The following is a 22,465-nucleotide window of genomic DNA, read 5'->3' as shown; positions in this document are numbered from 1 at the left end:
ACTCCATATTCCATATTCTATTTTCTATCTTCTATCTTCTATCTTCTATCTTCTATATTCTATATTCTACATTCTACATTCTACATTCTACATTCTACATTCTACATTCTGTCTTCTGTCTTCTGTCTTCTATATTCTATAGTCTATAGTCTATAGTCTATAGTCTATAGTCTATAGTCTACAGTCTACAGTCTACAGTCTACAGTCTACAGTCTACATTCTACATGCTACATGCTACATGCTACATTCTACATTCTACATTCTACATTCTACATTCTACATTCTACATTCTACATTCTACATTCTACATTCTACATTCTACATTCTACATTCTATATTCTATATTCTATATTCTATATTCTATATTCTATACACTGTATCTTGTACCCAATATCCTCTGTCCTGTATTCAATATCCTATATCCTACGAGTATATTATGTATTCTGTTTCATACTGTATCCTGTATCCTGTTTTATGTATCCTGTATCCTTTACCCTGTATATTGTATTCTGTATCCTGTATTCTGTATCTTGTACCACGTGTCCTGTATCCTGCATTCTATATCCTGTACCCTGTATCCGGCATTCCTTATCATATATTCTGTATACTGTATCATGTGCCCTGTATTATGTGTATCATGTATCCTGTATCACGTGTCCTCTATCCTGTGCTGAATACCCTGTACCCTTTAATATGTATCCTGCATCCTGCATCATGTCCCCTGTATCATGTATCCCGTATCTAGTACCCAGTATCCTGTGTCGTGTATCATTCATCCTGAATCCTGCATATTGTGTCCTGAATCCTGTATCTTGTACCATGTATCCTATATTCTGTTCCCTACATCTTGTATATTGTATACTGTATACTGCATCCTTTATTCTGTGTATTGTATCCTATATACTGTATCTTTTATTCTGTACCCTGTGTCCTGTACCATATATCCTGTATAATGTATCCTGTATCCTGTGCCTTTCATCATGTATCTTGTATCTTGAATCTTGTATTCTTTATCCTGTATCCTGCGTATTGTATCCTGTATACTGTATACGAGTATACCATTCCTTATCTTGTATCCTACATCATGTATCCTGTATCCTGTACCTTGCATCCTGTATCCTATATCCTATAACTTGTATCCTTTATCATATAACCTGTATCCTGGATCCTGTATACTGTATCCTGTATCCCGTATCCTATATCCTGCAACATGTATCCTATATCCTGTATCCTGCATCCTGTATCCTGTACCCTACACCCTGTACTCTATGGACCCTATCCTATTGTCCTTTATCCTGTATCCTGTATCCTGTATCCTGTAACCTGTATCCTGAAAGTTTGATAATTGTCCCTTTTTCTATACCTATGCTATAAATTCACTCAAAGTAGAGTACAAATGTTCTCAGGTATTTGCATTTGCTCACGACTTCAACGTTCGCACGTCATGTGAAGGTAATAGATAGCTACGTAGAGCCATGACGCAGTAATTTGGGGGTAATCATCAAGTACACTCACACCAACTGGCTTGCTCTGCACTTAGCAAGGGCCTGCAATTTCTGCCACCCCAAAAAGTCGATGCAGTTAGGTTTACGGTATAATGGATATTTTAAGTTCAAGGTTACGAAAGATTAAATGTTATTTTTGTTTTGTGTATGCCTTCTGATTCCATAGTGTGTTTTGTATCTACTTGCGTGTGTGTTTTCAAACTTGACTTCGTTGTTTCTGTTTTGCAAGCGATAATTCTGTGATTGTACTATAATGATGAATAATTAGGTTTCAGTCAAGCATATTAGTGAGCATTTATTTCTAATAAAGGATAGGATATGCACGAAAAATATCTTCCTTTAAATACGAAAAATATCTTCCTTTAAATACGAATTTCAGTAAACATGTTTTGGAGAATACTTAGACCACCAAAGTAAGTTATGTCTTTGTGGAAGTTAGGTTCAGTTTAGTCATAGTTAACAATGAGTGAGGATGGAAGCTTTCTTTTTATGAAAGTGGCAGTTGCCGACAAGATTGACGAGTTAAACACCAAATGAGGACGGAGCCTTTATTTGTACGACGTTTCGCTTATTACAGTTTTTTCAAGTACAAATGCTTGAGATTGAATAAGGGGAAAGGAGGAAACGGGGAGAGAAAAGAAGAAGGGGGGAAGGAAGAGGAGGAGGAGGAGAAGTGGGGGGGGGGAATTGAACACTGGGAAAGGATGAGAATGCTGGCCCAAACGTCCGAGTGCGAAATGTCCACAAAGGGTGGTTTAAATATTTGAATTCCCCTAATACAAATAAAGGCTCCGTCCTCATATGGTGTTTAACTCGTCAATGGAAGCTTTACAAATGTACAGCGTTTCGCTTGTTAAAGTTTTTTCAAATATACAGGCACAAAATACAACCTCTAAGCTATTTATAAAGCTCAGAATAGATTAGAAAGGCACTCTAGGACAGGGCATTCCGAGATGTATATAGCTTAAAGGTTGTATTTTACGTTTTTTTACTTGAAAAAGGTTCAACAATTGAAAAGTACATTTAAGAAAGCTTCCATCCTCACATGGTGTCTACTCTGACCATTCTGTTAGCAAAAGCTATTTTGAATCATAGGTTCAACTGCTCTGTGATTTTCATCTTCTTCCCATGTCTGAAAAGCACGATCCAATCTTTCTGAAAACTCTGGGAATTATCACATTTGAATACAAACCTACTTTGGATAAACTCTAGGCCACCCAAGTTACTTACGCGTTTTTGTTGTCGTTGTCTAAGACAGTTGTATCAGACGTTTCTGTATGACTTTCATTCTCTTTCTTTGTATGTCTCAAAAGATAGAAAAAATCACAATTCAATCTCACTGAAGGCTCTGCCAAACGCCACATCTGATTTATGCACGATCGGATGCCATTCCATTTACTATCACTCACTGTTTCATATCTTTCAGCCAACCATTTATCAAATTGATTCTACACTTTGATTTATCGGATGCAGAGAATAACGAGCATACCAGAGGACAGGGGAAAAGAAACAGGAAGACGGTTATTGAGACAGATAGTCATGCAGCCAATCAAACATACAGCTAGGGAGAAGCTTGCAGACGTCAACGGAATATTTGAAGCAAGATATAATATATGAAATTGCTTTAGGCAAAATAGTATATACGGATGGCTATGAAGAAAGACAGATAATGTAATTAAAGGAAACCAAAAGATTGAACGAATACTTATATAGAATATAAATCGATATATTAAGGTGATATTATATATTTGCACAAAAGAATTATATATGTACATATATATATGTATATATATATATATATATATATATATATATATATATATATATATATATATATACATGTATATATGTATTTATATATATATACGTATATATATATATATATATATATATATATACATACATATATATATATATATATATATACATATATACCTGTATATATATATATATATATATGTATATACATATATACCTGTATATATATATATATATTATATATATATAAATATACATATATATGTATGTATATATGTATATATATATACATATATATATATATATATATATATATGTGTGTGTGTGTGTGTGTGTGTGTGTGTGTGTGTGTGTGTGTGTGTGTGTGTGCGTGTGTGTGCGTATATATATATATATATATATATATATATATATATATATATATATATATATATATATATACATATATATAAAAGATGTATTCTCTTTTATATGGCTACATCCTGTATTAAGGTAAAGAAACCTTTCGAAATACAGATAAATAGAAATTTGTTTCTTTTTTAAACCTATTGATATTCGCAACTATCATGAAGCATATTCAGCAAAAGAAGATCCATGAGAAGATTTCTAGGAGTTCTGCTATTCAAGATTTATGAAATGATATATAAGTTTGTAATTCTATAAAAAGTCTGTATACAATATCTATTTTTCCAGATATTTTTCCTTGACATTTCTTTTTGTTTTTATGGTTCCTTCCTACTTATGAGCTGCATTTTTTAAATATATTTATGTATTTTTTACATTTATATTTTGCTGAGTCCTCAGTTATTGCAGTCAAAGCCATTTTCTGACAAACGATTGAAAACATAATTGAAGATGAAAACTGTGGAGTAAAAATCGTTTAAGAACAAAGTATTTATAACGTTCGTATAATGCTCGTATAATGTTTGTAAAACAGGTAACATATAACTCGCCTCTCGTTGGGTCTTTCCAAATATTTGAGAAAAAAATGAAGTCATAAAAACATTGTAAATTCAAGAAAAGATTCTTTCTCATACGGTGTTTACTCAGACCAAATACGACTTACGGACCTACAAAACATAAATCTGTTAAAATAATTTTCATTCGGCAGCTGTAACAAGAACGACTTGCGTTATCATAGTCTTCTAGTGTTATTAATTCATATCACGATTTGTTTACGTATTGTACGCCATGTTTGCCTCCAGTTGTTTGTTCAATCCTGTTGTTCAATTTGGTGTTATTTTCATGTGCTTCTCTTTACTCCGGGTTTGGCTCTCTGTTTTCACGGATGCCTTAGAAATCTTCATCTGGCAACGTTTACTTTAGAAAGTCACCAAATACTATTCTGAAACTGTTTCGGGAATGTACATTTGCTTAAATGGCATCATAATGAAGATAGTCTATGTCATTTGCGCGTATGTTGTGGCCCAAGCCGTCATCTTTGCCCTATGTGTTTGGACTGTTGGAGAATGTAACAGTCACTGCTGGGAATCGGGGAGTAGTGCGGGACTCGAACCCACAACTAATCAAATACAAGAACAGCACGCTTCAGACTACACCTCCAGTACACATCATAATTCCTTCACAATGCTTATGAAAGTTTGTTTTATGTTAAACTATAACTTACATAGTTTTCAGCATCTACCTGTTGAGATATCAGAAAGAACATGATGAATAACAACACACGCTTTATTCATCTGAAGCTCATTTAATCAACATTCAAATACTTTATTTCTTTGCATGTGTCTTGGAGTATAGAACCAATCAGAGATGCCTAGTGGAGTGCTTCTTCTTCGAGAGTATAATTCCTCCTTCTAAGTCGTATCTCTTTTTCTTTGCCAAACTCAACCTACGCTCCACAAGAAAAAACAGACATCAGGACGTCTTTACCAGAGAGTGCTTCCGTTTGCAACGACGAACGTTTCCGGTTATGAACTTGGAAAATGTCGCGTCTTTTACAGAGAAAGTTCAGAGTGGAATGAACCCCATTCTCCTCCCCCATTGAAGCAAACGAATATAGGAGATACATTTTCCTTTTGATGTAAACCTGTAAAGAGCGTCACCGTTGCAAAGGGCTTAAAAGTTACATATAAGAAACCGAATAGGATTTTTTCCCTTAAATCAGACTACAAACAAGCTAAGATAATATGATCTTATATATTCATATAGAGTATATAACAATAGGCTTCTTTCCCCTTATACAGAAGATAGCCAGTCAAGGTATACACTCACATCCTTCCGTTCCACTCCTTAGCTCTTTTTGGATAAAGGGTCATCCCTGTATCCTCTCTACTACAAGGTTCAGAAACAATAAAGCAGGAAACAGCTTCTGTATCTTAATCTGATCTTAATAATATTTTGCTTTGTTTCATCGTAATCCCATTCATTACGTGATATGAATATATTTTTTGACGAATTTCACTCACACTAAATCCCGTCCTTTTATCACAAGGATTTTTTTACTAAACATTTCATATTTGTCAACACCACTCAATATTTTCATTTTAGGATGCGTCACCACAAATATTGGGGATTATTTCGTGCTAATCCGGAGATGGACTGTAGCCATGTTTCGTTAGTGCCCAGCCGAATGCAGATCGTCATTGATGGCCATGAGAATTGGAGTAGCGCCGGACTTCCCGGCCATTGCACCCAAGGGCATCCCAGGCCGCCCCGGACCTGTGGCTCCAATAGCAAGCAAATCGGTCGAGGTGACCAAAATGACCCAGAACCCAAAAAAACACCAAGGGGGTACCCTTTGGAATTTCGGCCGAAATCCGAAGTCACCGATTTCCTCCAAACTCGCGCCACAAGTACACGGTGGGACAGGGTCCACATCACCGAAGACCGCGCAATCCTCAGACCAAGGGTCTGGCCGTCAGAGCCATCCAAATTTCACCCAAATGACGTTTATGCCTCTAAAAGCCATACCGTGCGCCGGACTTCCCGGCCATTGCACCCAAGGGCATCCCAGGCCGCCCCGGACCTGTGGCTCGAATAGCAAGCAAATCGGTCGAGGTGACCAAAATGACCCAGAACCCAAAAAAACACCAAGGGGGTACCCTTTGGAATTTCGGCCGAAATCCGAAGTCACCGATTTCCTCCAAACTCGCGCCACAAGTACACGGTGGGACAGGGTCCACATCACCGAAGACCGCGCAATCCTCACACCAAGGGTCTGGCCGTCAGAGCCATCCAAAGTTCACCCAAATGACGTTTATGCCTCTAAAAGCCATACCGTGCGCCGGACTTCCCGGCCATTGCACCCAAGGGCATCCCAGGCCGCCCCGGACCTGTGGCTCGAATAGCAAGCAAATCGGTCGAGGTGACCAAAATGACCCAGAACCCAAAAAAACACCAAGAGGGTACCCTTTGGAATTTCGGCCGAAATCCGAAGTCACCGATTTCCTCCAAACTCGCGCCACATGTACACGGTGGGACAGGGTCCACATCACCGAAGACCGCGCAATCCTCACACCAAGGGTCTGGCCGTCAGAGCCATCCAAAGTTCACCCAAATGACGTTTATGCCTCTAAAAGCCATACCGTGCGCCGGACTTCCCGGCAATTGCACCCAAGGGCATCCCAGGCCGCCCCGGACCTATGGCTCGAATAGCAAGCAAATCGGTCGAGGTGACCAAAATGACCCAGAACCCAAAAAAACACGGCCGAAACACACGGCCGAAACACGGCCGAAATCCGAAGTCACCGATTTCCTCCAAACTCGCGTCACATGTACACGGTGGGACAGGGTCCACATCACCGAAGACCGCGCAATCCTCACACCAAGGGTCTTCCCGTCAGAGCCATCCAAAGTTCACCCAAATGACGTTTATGCCTCTAAACGCCATACCGTGCGCCGGACTTCCCGGCCATTGCACCCAAGGGCATCCCAGGCCGCCCCGGACCTGTGGCTCGAATAGCAAGCAAATCGGTCGAGGTGACCAAAATGACCCAGAACCCAAAAAAAAAACACCAAGGGGGTACCCTTTGGAATTTCGGCCGAAATCCGAAGTCACCGATTTCCTCCAAACTCGCGCCACATGTACACGGTGGGACAGGGTCCACATCACCGAAGACCGCGCAATCCTCCTTATTATTGATTATGTATCGATGCTAATTATTATGTTGTATTGTAATGTGATATACCATGATATGATTTGGTATATTATATCATATATTATAATTTATATTGTATATTGTATCATAGATCGTGTTGTGTTGTATTATTATTATATTACTATTATTGTATTATATTGTACCGGTGCTGTTTGACATGTACTGGAACCAGCCACCAACCACTCCACAAGGAGGGAACGTGGGCCTGACTCACTATATACACCGCCAACTTCGACCCAGAGTAACACTCCTCTGAAGAAGCTATTGTAAGCGAAACCGGTCAGGAATAAACTCGATAATCAGATAAAGACCCGTGTTTCCCCCTCCACCTTTCCTGTATATATATATGTATATATATATATATATATATGTATATATATGTATATATATATATATATATATATATATATATATATATATATGTATATATTCACATATCATTTACATATCTGTAAAAAAGTTTAGGTCGGTCTTTGCATTTATCTTTTCCGTGGATTCTTTTTTCCTCCTTGCATATATTACCTATTTGTTTCTCACTTTGATATATGTTTACCATTTGGATTTTTTTCTTTCTTTTTTCCATCTTTCCAGGCTTTGTCTTTTCTATCTTTAGCCTCACTACACTTTTTGATATACCAACACTTTATGTAAACCCTTTTTTGTTTTTTCTTTTGTACATACTTATCTGTTCCCTCCTCGTATTTGTCTTTTAATATTTTCCATTTCTCTTCCATCTTTGTTTCTTCACAAATACATAAACACATGCAAACACACACACACATACACACACATAAAAAATATACACACAAACACACATACACACACAGACACACACACACACACACACACACACACACACACACACACACACACACACACACACACACACACACACACACACACACACACACACACACACACACACACACACACACACACACACACACACACACACACAAACATACACACAGGGATATACACACACACGCACACACACATACACACACGCATACACACAAACACACACAAAGGATTACAAAGGCGGAGTATGCCGACAAGAGACCTTTTGGTCCATATCTAGGTCGGATGCGAAAAAAAATCATAATAATAAAATAAATAAAAACTATAATAATATAAATAACAAATGAAATACATAAATAAATGCATAGGTATAGTTAAATAATAAACAAACAGGGAAATAGTAAATAATAATAAATTGACATATAACTAATAATAAATGAAAATCAGATAGACGAATGATAACAAGACAGAAACAAATAATATAATATAAATTATAATCATTACAGCATTTTGCTTAGGTGTTTATCTAAATGATTCTTAAAGCTTCGAACTGAACTACATTGCACTACCTGTGCAGGAAGTTTATTCCATTCATCAACTACACGGTTGGCAAAGTTGTTTCTTCCCACTTCCAAATGGAATCTATTTCCGGATAGTTTGAGACCATTGTTTCTTGTCTGATTCTCATTCAATGTGAAAATTTGGTCACTTTTGATGCTGTCAATTCCCTTTAGAATCTTAAAGACCTGTATCAAGTCACCTCTGAGTCTACGCCTTTTTAGGGAAAACAGATTCATGTGTTTTAGTCGATTTTCGTATGATTTATTTTTGATATTTGGAATCAGTTTTGTGGCTCGCCGTTATACTTTTTCCAGTCTGTCAATGTCTTTAATGAGATTCGGTGACCATACGGAAACAGCATATTCCAAATGTGGACGAACTAACGATTTATATAGCTTGTTAATGAGTGATGGACTTTTGAAATCAAAAGATCTCGCAATCAGTCCTAGAATCTTATTTGCTTTCTCAGAGGCTGAAACACACTGCTTGGATGATTTGAGGTCGTTACTGATAATTACGCCGAGATCTTTTTCACTATCCACTTTTGTTAACGAATTTCCAAATAACTTGTAATCGTACTTACTGTTCTTTTTACCTATGTGCATTACCTTGCATTTACTTGTGTTAAATTTCATTAGCCACTTTTCGGACCATTGCTGTAATTGATCTAAATCTTCTTGAATATCTAATTGGTTTGAGTGATCATTTGCCATTCCGCACATTTTTGTATCATCAGCAAATTTGGAAACAGTAGATTTTAGTCCATGGTCTATATCATTTATATATACTATGAATAGAAGTGGTCCAAGAACGGAAGCCTGAGGAACTCCACTTGTAACATTTTTCCATCTAGAAGTTTTTCCATTTAAAACAACTCTGTTTTCGACCATTCAACCAATTACTAGTCCAACCTAATAGGCTACCACTTATTCCGTGTAAAGCTAATTTAGTAAGTAGTCTTTCGTGTGGGACAGTATCAAAAGCTTTTTCAAAGTCTAGATATATTAGATCTATATTGTTTCTTTTGTCATAGTTCGAGATAACTGTGTTGTAGAATTTGAGTAAGTTAGTCACGCAAGAACGTTTCCGTCTGAAACCATGCTGGCTATCATTTATCAAACGGTTACTTTCTAAATGATGTTCAATAGCATCTCTGATGATAGTTTCCATTATTTTTCCTACGATTGAAGTCAAACTTATAGGCCTATAGTTATTTGGCTTCTTTTTGTCACCTTTTTTGAATATGGGAGTAACGTTAGCTAGCTTCCATTCTCTTGGGACATCTCCGGATATGATGGATTTCTTGAAAATAATTTCTAATGGAACAACAATCTCATTTTTCATTTCCTTTAAGATTCTTGGATGCCAACCGTCAGGCCCTGGTGTTTTATTAACTTTGAGTTTATCTACACCTTTTCATTTTTTTTTTTTGTTATATTTACCGTAGTAAGTTTACCCTAGACTTTTCACAGGTTTCAGTTTGGAATTCACTTTGAGGTGTTTGGTTTACGAATACCGAGCTAAAATAATTGTTTAAGATATTACACATTCCTTCATTTGAATATTCAAGTTGACCGTCAGCAGATAATAGTGGACCAATGTGATTCCTAACAACCTTTTTATCTCTAATGTAACTATAGAATTCTTTGGGATTCTCTTTGGATTTATCAGCGATGTTCATTTCGTATTGTCGTTTTCTTTTTCTTATTGTCTTTTTTAAATCTCTCTGTATTGATACATAACTTTCATAGTCATTAGATGCACCCGAGCATTTATATTTCTTATAAGCCTGTCTCTTTTTAGCAATGCTTTTTTTAGTTTCCTTGTCGAGCCACTTTGGGCGAGCCTGATTTGGGGGACGTCTGTCCTTAAAAGGAATGTAAGTTTGAATCATCTTAGTGAGCGTATTTTGAAATATTTCCCACATCTGATCTACAGGTCTTTCGTTTAAATTTGCCTCCCAATCTGTAAGCTGAAGCTCCTGACGTAGTCCTATGAACTGAGCTTTACTGAAATCGGGTATTTTAGAAACGCAAGTATCTATTCTAAAATTGGTTAGGAGTTTGAATCTAACTAAGTTGTGATCGCTATTTGCAACAGATTTACCAACTTCTACATCAGTTACCATGCTTTCGCGGCTAGTGATCAATAGATCGAGTAAGTTTCCATACGTTGTGGGCTCTTTTACATGCCGAATTAAGTAATTGTCACCAAGAAAATCAATCAAGCGACTACCTATATGGCCATGTTCAAGGGTCATCCAATCAATGTCAGTAAAATTGAAATCACCCATTATCAATAAATCCCGGTTGCAGAAACTAGATAGTTCTTGAAATAACAGTTTGTCGTCTGCTAATGATAATGTCTTTGGGCTATATATTACACCTATATTAATTATTTGTCCATTTGTTTGGGTTAACTCAACCCACAAACTATCATATGCATCCTGTTTCACTTTCTCTTTCTTGTGGTTTCTATCCTGATGAAAGTGTTTAAATCCTGCAATATTAAATTCAGCTTCGAACTCTGTACCATTTAACCATGTCTTTGTTACTCCTATCATATCGAGATTTTCGCTTTTGACATACGCCTGTATTTCTTGAAATTTGTTCTTAATACTACGAGCATTAAAGTACATGGCTTTAAGAAACTCGTGATTATTTCTTTTTGACACATTTTGAGTTTCAATATCATGTCTTTCATTATCATTTTGTTTTTCTACTTATACCTTGCTCTATATTATTATTTGGTCCTTCATTGACATTCAATGCCTCATTAACATTTCTCCCATCAAAATTAACATTAACATTTCCTTTTATCACGGACATCTGGTCGAACACGGTCATCCGATCTCTTTTGTACATTTTGTACACACACACACACACACACACACACACACACACACACACACACACACACACACACACACACACACACACACACACACACACGCACACGCGTATACATATATATATATATATATATATATATATATATATATATATATATATGAATGTATGTATATGTGTGTGTGTGTCTGTGTGTGTGTGTATCTATCTATCTATTTATCTATCTATCTATCTATCTATATATATATATATATATATATATATATATATATATATATATATATATATATATATATATTATGCGAAAGGTGGAGGCGGAAACACGGGTCTTTATCTGCATATCGATATTCAGATTCAGACCCGTGTTTCCCCCTCCACCTTTCCCATAACTTGTCCCAATGTCTAATATTATAATATATATATATATATATATATACATAAACTAATGAAAACCGTGTCAATAATTGTATATGAGTATATTATGACACCTAATATTGAACGTATCTAGATTGTGCATGCTGATGTAAATGGGTACATGTGGTTAATTTTTTCGATCACTAATTTTGGGGCCACCAGATTTTTTTTTTTTTTTTTTTTTTTATATGATGACAGTTTGTTGTTAGCTGGCGGGACTCCCGCCTGAGCCCACAACAGTGGCCCAAGCTGCAACGTGAAGAGCCTTTAAAAAAGGCCCAACAATTACATTGCTGTGACCGAGGCTCGAGCTGGTGGGAGCTTTCCCGAATTCCTGCAGCGACATTAATTTTGTCCTGCATGGGGTTTCCAGCTCTAGCCAACGGGAGTGAATCCCGTGGCTCCTTGATAAAGGAATCCAATACAGGAGGTTGCTAGACAGAACCTCGCTGTCGGAGGTCATGCAGCAGGGTTCCTCACGGGCATTGTATTCGACACTGAATGTGCGAGGTCCCCTGAAGAAAAATGAAAGGTTACAGGGAAGTTACCATTCAAAACGTGGAAAATTGAGTACCACTTACTCAGGGAACCTCGCGCAGTCAGCGTCGAATAAAATGCCCGTGAGGGACCCTGCTGCATGACCTCCGACAGCGAGGTTCTGTCTAGCAACCTCCTGTATTGGATTCTTCTATCAAGGAGCCTCGGGATTCAATCCCGTTGGCTAAAGCTGTAATCTCCATGCAGGACAAAACTAATGTCGCTGCAGGAATTCGGGAAAGATCCCACCAGCTGGAGCCTCGGTCACAGCAATTTATTTGCTGCGCCTTTTTTAAAGGCTCTTCACGTTGTAGCTTGGGCCACTGGCGTGGGCTCAGGCGGGAATCCCGCTAGCTAACAACGGACTGTCATCATAAAAAAAAAAAAAAAAAAAAAAAAAAAATCTGGCGGCCCCAATATTAGTGATCGAAAAAATCAACCACGTGTACCCATCTACATTAGCATGCACAACCTAGATACGTTCAATATTAGGTGTCATAATATACTCGTACACAATTATTGACACGGTTTTCATTTGTTTATATGTATTACATATATATATATATATATATATATATATATATATATAATACATATATATCATATATGTATATGTATTGTAAAAATAATAATAACATACAATATAATATATGATAATGCAATATAATTATATTACAGTATAATAACATAACATAATACTAATGATTAGTATCGATACAGAATGCATAATAAAATAATGAGAATAAAACATGATTTTTGATCAACGAAATGTCACCGTGATGTTTTGTCCTTGTATACAATCCCCGCGTTACGTCGGAGCTGTCCTGGGGCGTCTTTCTATATTTGCATATTTCACCGTGTATTCTGTCCACTTGATACTTCCTACTTTTTGGTTTATGTTGGGTTTAGTGGCTATGTGTAATGCTTCAACCGTTTTTCTTCTTCTCTTTGTTAATCCTTTTTCCATCACTTCTGATTGTAGCCAATCGGGCATATGACCTTCTTGTTCTATATGACCCACCATCGCGTTGGAAAGCCTGTGGTATTTTAAGTCTGCTTTGTGCTCTTTGATTCTGGTCATAAGCCCTCTGTGGGTCTCGCCATAGTAAGATTTATCACATTTGCTGCATGGTATCCTATATACAACACTTAGGTCGTTAATTGTTTGTGTAGTTGTTGTTGTTACTAGATTTTTAAGTTTCTTTCCTGCCTCGCTGATTATTTCTAGGCCTAATGGTCGTATTGCATCCCCCAGTGTTTGTGAAAAATCGGAGCCTGGTACGAGAAGGTATTTAGTTTCTTTCTTGACCACTTTCTCTTTTCGTTGCCTGATACTTTTTGCTTTTCTCAAAGATGTGGATATTAGCGCCTCTGGATATTGTAGCGCTCTGAAGGTATTCGTATTATGTAGAATTTCTTCGCTTAGAAATTCATTACTGCATATCCTTAGTGCTCTGAGAAAAAACCCAATTATTATTCCTATTTTGGTCCGTTCGTTGTGTGCGCTGTAGAAGTGTATTAAATCGTCTTTGTTTGTGGGTTTTCTGTAAACTTTGAAGAGTACTTTGTTTTCTTGTCTGTGTATTTCTGTGTCTAGAAATGGTAGGCGACCTAGAGACTCATTCTCCATGGTGAATTGAATATTATCGACTACCTCATTGAGTTTAGACAAAATATCACTGGTGTTATTTTCCGCTGGAAAAATGAGTAGGCAGTCATCCACGTATCGAAACCAATGTGTATCTTTAGGGATAATTTTGAGATAATGGTCTTTTTCTAGCATCTCTAAATATAGAGATGCAGCCACTGCACTTAATGGTGACCCCATAGGGAGGCCGTCCAAAAGGTGATATTCCTGGTCTTTGTATCTAAATGAACGGAACCTAATGCATTTTTCTACTAGCTGCATGTAATCCCTTTTGCAAATTGGTAATTTGTCATCATCAATGGTTTTTAAAGATTCTTTTATTGCGCTGATGGCGCCTGTTACGGATACATTAGTGAATAAGGATGTTATATCATAGCTTACTAACCTTTTTCCTGAGAAGTCTACGTTGTCAAGTTTATTAATTAGGTCTGCTGAATTACGGAGGTTTGTACTGCTTATGCTACCAAGGGCAGATGATAGTGGTTTTGCTAGAATCTTCGCCAACTTATGCGGGGCGCTTCCAATGCCTGAAGTGATGGGCCTCAGTGGAATTTCTGGTTTATGGATCTCGGGTAAACCTTTCATAGATGGTACCTTGGGGTTTTCTTCTAAAAGGTGAAATAGTTTCTTGCCTTTTTCGGTTCTCTTTAAAATATTTCTCGTAGATTTATTGAAGTATTCTGCTTCTTTCTTCGCTGTGCCGTCGCGTTGCTTGTTATATGTGTGTGTGTCGGACAAGAGTTCTTCCATTTTCCGGGTGTAGTCTGATTTATCCATGATGACTATTCCCCCTCCTTTGTCTGCCGATGTGATCAGAATGTCATCGTTGTCTTGAAGTTCTCGTAGTGCCCGCGTGTATCTTCTAGGGATGGTTGACTCGCTACTACACAAACAATTAACGACCTAAGTGTTGTATATAGGATACCATGCAGCAAATGTGATAAATCTTACTATGGCGAGACCTACAGAGGGCTTATGACCAGAATCAAAGAGCACAAAGCAGACTTAAAATACCACAGGCTTTCCAACGCGATGGTGGGTCATATAGAACAAGAAGGTCATATGCCCGATTGGCTACAATCAGAAGTGATGGAAAAAGGATTAACAAAGAGAAGAAGAAAAACGGTTGAAGCATTACACATAGCCACTAAACCCAACATAAACCAAAAAGTAGGAAGTATTAAGTGGACAGAATACACGGTGAAATATGCAAATATAGAAAGACGCCCCAGGACAGCTCCGACGTAACGCGGGGATTATATACAAGGACAAAACATCACGGTGACATTTCGTTGATCAAAAATCATGTTTTATTCTCATTATTTTATTATGCATTCTGTATCGATACTAATCATTAGTATTATGTTATGTTATTATACTGTAATATAATTATATTGCATTATTATATATTATATATATGTATATATATATATATATATATATATATATATATGCATCCATGTATGTATATATATATATTACAAAGGATTACAAAGGCAAAGCACGCCGACAGGAGACCTTTTGATCCATATCTAGGTCGGATGAAAAAAAAAAAAAATTAATAATAAATTAAAACTATAACAATGTAAATAACAATTAAAATACATAAATAAATGCATTGGTATAGTTGAATAACAAACAAACAGGTAAATAGTAAATGATAATAAATTGACATATAACTAATAATAAATGAAAATCAGACAGACAAATTATAACAAAACAAAAACAAATAATATAACATAAATTATAATAATTACAGCATCTTACTTAGGTATTTATCTAAATGATTCTTAAAGCTTCGAACTGAACTACATTGCACTACCTGTGCAGGAAGTTTATTCCATTCATTAACTACACGGTTGGCAAAGTTGTTTCTACCTACTTCCAAATTGAATCTATTTCCGGACAGTTTGAGACCATTGTTTCTTGTCTGATTCTCATTCAATGTGAAAATTTGGTCACTTTTGATGTTGTCAATTCCCTTTAAAATCTTAAAGACCTGTATCAAGTCACCTCTGAGTCTACGCTTTTTTTAGGGAAAACAGATTCATGTGCTTAAGTCGATTTTCGTATGATTTATTTTTGATATTTGGAATCAGTTTTGTGGCTCGCCGTTGTACTTTTTCCAGTCTGTCAATGTCTTTAATGAGATTCGGTGACCATACGGAAACAGCATATTCCAAATGTGGACGAACTAACGATTTATATAGCTTGTTAATGAGTGATGGACTTTTGAAATCAAAAGATCGCGCAATCAATCCCAGAATCTTATTTGCTTTCTCAGAGGCTGAAATACACTGCTTGGATGATTTGAGGTCGTTACTGATAATTACGCCGAGATCTTTTTCACTATCCACTTTTGTTAACGAATTTCCAAATAACTTGTAATCGTACTTACTGTTCTTTTTACCTATGTGCATTACCTTGCATTTACTTGTGTTAAATTTCATTAGCCACTTTTCAGACCATTGCTGTAATTGATCTAAATCTTCTTGAATATCTAATTGGTTTGAGTGATCATTTGCCACTCCGCACAGTTTTGTATCATCAGCAAATTTGGAAACAGTAGATTTTAGTCCATGGTCTATATCATTTATATATACTATGAATAGAAGTGGCCCAAGAACGGAACCCTGAGGAACTCCACTTGCAACACTTTTCCATCCAGAAGTTTTTCCATTTAAAACAACTCTCTGTTTTCGACCTTTCAACCAATTACTAGTCCAACCTAATAGGCTACCACTTATTCCATGCAAAGCTAATTTAGTAAGTAGTCTTTCGTGTGGGACGGTATCAAAAGCTTTTGCAAAGTCTAGATATATTAAATCTATATTGTTTCTTTTGTCATAATTCGAGATAACTGTGTTGTAGAATTCGAGTAAGTTAGTCACGCAAGAACGTTTCCGTCTGAAACCATGTATATATGTATATATTTTTGCTTGTAACCACGAGGAAATTAAAGATCGGAATACTGAACGTTCTCGTCTATTAAGACATTTTCGAAGTACATAGTGTCACAACAAAGTATAACTTAAATACAATAGTATAGAAAACAGGAGAGGTCACTCAACGTAAATACGTAAGGATTATCTTACAAAGAAAAAAAATAAAATAAAATGGGTGAAAATTGAAACAGGTGATAAAATGTCACTCAGCATAAATACATAAGGATGACAATTGACAAGGTGATAAAAGGACATTCAACATAAATACATAAGAAATATCCTACAAAGAAACAAAATATAAATGATAATATCATTTGTATTTTGTTTCTTTGTAGGATATTTCTTGTGTATTTATGTTGAATGTCCTTTTATCACCTTGTCAATTGTCATCCTTATGTATTTATGCTGACATTTTATCACCTATTTCAATTTTCACCCATTTTATTTATTGTTTTTATTTATATATTTTTTTCTTTGTAAGATAATCCTTACGTATTTACGTTGAGTGACCTCTCCTGTTTTCTATACTATTGTATTTAAGTTATACTTTGTTGTACTTTGAAAATGTCTTAATAGACGAAAACGTTCAGTATTCCGATCTTTAATTTCCTCGTGGTTACAAGCAAAAATCTTTATTCACGTGTTTTATGTGATTACTGTTGCATATATATATATATATATATATATATATATATATATATATATATATATATATATATATATATATATATATATATACATACTATATATATATATATATAGATAGATAGACACACACACACACACACACACACACACACACACACACACACACACACACACACACACACACACACACACACACACACACACACACACACACACACACACACACTCACACACACACACACACACACATACACACACACATATATATATATATATATATATATATATATATATGTATATATATATATATATATTTTGTGTGTGTATGTATGTGTGTGTGTGTGTGTGTGTGTGTGTGTGTGCGCGCGTGTGTGTGTGTGTATGTGTGTGTGTTGTGTGTGTATGTGTGCGTGTGTGTGTATATATGTGCCTATGTATGTGTTTGTGTCTGTATGTGAGTATATATGTGTAGGTGTACGCTCGTGTATATATATGTGTGTGTGTTTGTGTGTTTGTGTGCCTTTGTGTTTGTACGTGCGTGTGTCTTTGTGTGTGCGTGTGTGTGTTTGTATGTGTGTGTGTGTGTGTGTGTGTGTGTATGTGTATGTGCTTGTATGTGTATATATGTGTGTGTGTGTGTGTTTGTGTGTGTGTTTGTGTGCCTTTGTGTTTGTACGTGCGTGTGTCTTTGTGTGTGCGTGTGTGTCTTTGTATGTATGTATGTGTGTGTGTGTGTGTGTGTGTGTGTGTGTGTGTGTGTGTATGTGTATGTGCTTGTATGTGTATATGTGTGTGTGTGTGTGTGTGTGTGTGTGTGTGTGTGTGTGTGTGTGTCTGTGTTTGTATGTATGTTTCTTGTGTGTTTGTGTATGTATTTGTCCGTGTGTGTGTTTGCATATGTTTATGTATTTGTGTGAGTGTGTGTGTGTTTGTGTGTGTGTGTGTGTGTGTGTGTGTGTGTGTGTGTGTGTGTGTGTGTGTGTGTGTGTGTGTGTGTGTGTGTGTGTGTGCATGTGTACGCAAAGGAAATAAATTGGGAAGAAATGACAGTAAAAGGTGGAGGGGAACCCTTGGGCAACGCTGCACTGGATATGATCACTGATTAATTATACATGGACTCAACGGGTCAAGAAAAATACCAGATGTAGAAATAACGAAGAACCGTCGAGACTAGACTTAATATTCACATCTGAGCCTGAAATCGTGGAGAAATTGAATTACAAGGCACCAATTGGGAAAAGCGACCACATAGAAATAGAGTTCGAACTAAAAGAATAAAATGATGTGAGAAGAAATGAGAAACATAGAGAAGGAAGATTAATGTACAAAGTGGCTCGACAAGGAAACTAAAAAAAGCATTGCTAAAAAGAGACAGGCTTATAAGAAATATAAATGCTCGGGTGCATCTAATGACTATGAAAGTTATGTATCAATACAGAGAGATTTAAAAAAGACAATAAGAAAAAGAAAACGACAATACGAAATGAACATCGCTGATAAATCCAAAGAGAATCCCAAAGAATTCTATAGTTACATTAGAGATAAAAAGGTTGTTAGGAATCACATTGGTCCACTATTATCTGCTGACGGTCAACTTGAATATTCAAATGAAGGAATGTGTAATATCTTAAACAATTATTTTAGCTCGGTATTCGTAAACCAAACACCTCAAAGTGAATTCCAAACTGAAACCTGTGAAAAGTCTAGGGTAAACTTACTACGGTAAATATAACAAAAGAAAAAATGAAAAGGTGTAGATAAACTCAAAGTTAATAAAACACCAGGGCCTGACGGTTGGCATCCAAGAATCTTAAAGGAAATGAAAAATGAGATTGTTGTTCCATTAGAAATTATTTTCAAGAAATCCATCATATCCGGAGATGTCCCAAGAGAATGGAAGCTAGCTAACGTTACTCCCATATTCAAAAAAGGTGACAAAAAGAAGCCAAATAACTATAGGCCTATAAGTTTGACTTCAATCGTAGGAAAAATAATGGAAACTATCATCAGAGATGCTATTGAACATCATTTAGAAAGTAACCGTTTGATAAATGATAGCCAGCATGGTTTCAGACGGAAACGTTCTTGCGTGACTAACTTACTCAAATTCTACAACACAGTTATCTCGAACTATGACAAAAGAAACAATATAGATCTAATATATCTAGACTTTGAAAAAGCTTTTGATACTGTCCCACACGAAAGACTACTTACTAAATTAGCTTTACACGGAATAAGTGGTAGCCTATTAGGTTGGACTAGTAATTGGTTGAATGGTCGAAAACAGAGTTGTTTTAAATGGAAAAACTTCTAGATGGAAAAATGTTACAAGTGGAGTTCCTCAGGCTTCCGTTCTTGGACCACTTCTATTCATAGTATATATAAATGATATAGACCATGGACTAAAATCTACTGTTTCCAAATTTGCTGATGATACAAAAATGTGCGGAATGGCAAATGATCACTCAAACCAATTAGATATTCAAGAAGATTTAGATCAATTACAGCAATGGTCCGAAAAGTGGCTAATGAAATTTAACACGAGTAAATGCAAGGTAATGCACATAGGTAAAAAGAACAGTAAGTACGATTACAAGTTATTTGGAAATTCGTTAACAAAAGTGGATAGTGAAAAAGATCTCGGCGTAATTATCAGTAACGACCTCAAATCATCCAAGCAGTGTGTTTCAGCCTCTGAGAAAGCAAATAAGATTCTAGGACTGATTGCGAGATCTTTTGATTTCAAAAGTCCATCACTCATTAACAAGCTATATAAATCGTTAGTTCGTCCACATTTGGAATATGCTGTTTCCGTATGGTCACCGAATCTCATTAAAGACATTGACAGACTGGAAAAAGTATAACGGCGAGCCACAAAACTGATTCCAAATATCAAAAATAAATCATACGAAAATCGACTAAAACACATGAATCTGTTTTCCCTAAAAAAGCGTAGACTCAGAGGTGACTTGATACAGGTCTTTAAGATTTTAAAGGGAATTGACAGCATCAAAAGTGACAAAATTTTCACATTGAATGAGAATCAGACAAGAAACAATGGTCTCAAACTGTCCGGAAATAGATTCTATTTGGAAGTGGGAAGAAACAACTTTGCCAACCGTGTAGTTGATGAATGGAATAAACTTCCTGCACAGGTAGTGCAATGTAGTTCAGTTCGAAGCTTTAAGAATCATTTAGATAAACACCTAAGCAAAATGCTGTAATGATTATAATTTATATTATATTATTTGTTTCTGTCTTGTTATCATTCGTCTATCTGATTTTCATTTATTATTAGTTATATGTCAATTTATTATTATTTACTATTTCCCTGTTTGTTTATTATTTAACTATACCTATGCATTTATTTATGTATTTCATTTGTTATTTATATTATTATAGTTTTTATTTATTTTATTATTATGATTTTTTTTCGCATCCGACCTAGATATGGACCAAAAGGTCTCTTGTCGGCATGCTCCGCCTTTGTAATCCTTTGTGTGTGTTTGTGTGTATGTGTGTGTGTGTGTGTGTGTGTGTGTGTGTGTGTGTGTGTGTGTGTGTGTGTGTGTGTGTGTGTGTGTGTATTGATTGATTGAGGTATGAAGATCGAATGAGTGGTAAGGTGGTGAGTTTAAACGCCAAGAATCCGTTGAAGCTTTACTTCTGTCGTTTCGTCCAACTAAAACTTCTTCAGGGCATACACAAATAAGACAACGACAACTTATATAATTACACAGCTCACCCCGTTCCTCCCCGGTCATGGCAACAACATTGACCGCAGAGGAACGGGGTGAGCTGTGCGATTATATAAGTTGTCGTTGTCATGTGTATACTCTGAAGTAGTCCTAGTTGGACGAAACGTCAGAAATAAAACTTCAACGGATTCTTGGCGTTTAAACTCACCACCCTACCACTCATATATATATATATATATATATATATATATATATATATATATATATATATATATATATATATATATAAATATATATATATACACATATATATATGTATATATATATATGTATATATGTATATGTTTATATATATTTATATATATATACATATATATGTACATATATATATATAAATATATATATATATATACATATGTATACATATTATATATATATATATGTATATGTATATATACATACACACACACACACACACATATATATATATATATATATATATATACATATATACATATCTATATGTATATGCATATGCATATGTATATATACATATATATATTTATATATATATATATATATATATATATTACAGCTGAATAATATAATCACACATTTGTCAATCACGTGAGAGCCACTGTTGGAGTAAAAAAGACTGGGGACGGGGAATGTATATATTTCGATTACAAACTGCAATCCTCTTCAGTAGATACAAATAGGAATAGTGAGTGTTACTTAAGTAGCACCCTTGACATGAGAGAGGGGAACATTGGGAGAGGTCTCCCCCTCGGCTCACTCCGTATGTGAGGTCAGGAGGCAAATGTCTTTTTAATAGGCTGGCGATGAAAAGTCCTGAAATTATATCCGGGGACCATTGGCCCTTTGAAATATTGATATTGGGCTGGTATTCAATTATAGTAGATTCTACCATTTTCCTCCTGAACTCACATCTGGATTTATAAATAATCTCAGCTTTGTCCCAG

General features: G+C 35.9%; 1 protein-coding gene across 1 annotated transcript; it reads right to left on the bottom strand.

The window, feature by feature from the left end:
• Positions 1-1,119: 1,119 nt before the first annotated feature.
• LOC143022745 (uncharacterized) lies at positions 1,120-14,968 on the bottom strand. Its single transcript, XM_076181092.1, has 3 exons — positions 14,198-14,968; positions 4,891-4,908; positions 1,120-1,203 (listed from the first exon to the last, which is right to left on the bottom strand). The coding sequence occupies exons 1-3, from the start codon at positions 14,966-14,968 to the stop codon at positions 1,120-1,122; spliced, it is 873 nt and encodes a 290-aa protein (XP_076037207.1).
• Positions 14,969-22,465: the final 7,497 nt, after the last annotated feature.

The sequence above is a fragment of the Oratosquilla oratoria genome, unplaced genomic scaffold, assembly GCF_046742065.1.
Source record: "Oratosquilla oratoria isolate Oo_2021 unplaced genomic scaffold, ASM4674206v1 SCAFFOLD157, whole genome shotgun sequence".
Lineage (NCBI taxonomy): Eukaryota > Metazoa > Arthropoda > Malacostraca > Stomatopoda > Squillidae > Oratosquilla > Oratosquilla oratoria.
The sequence above is the reverse complement of the archived record's forward strand: the minus strand, read 5'-3'. Positions and strand labels throughout refer to the sequence as shown.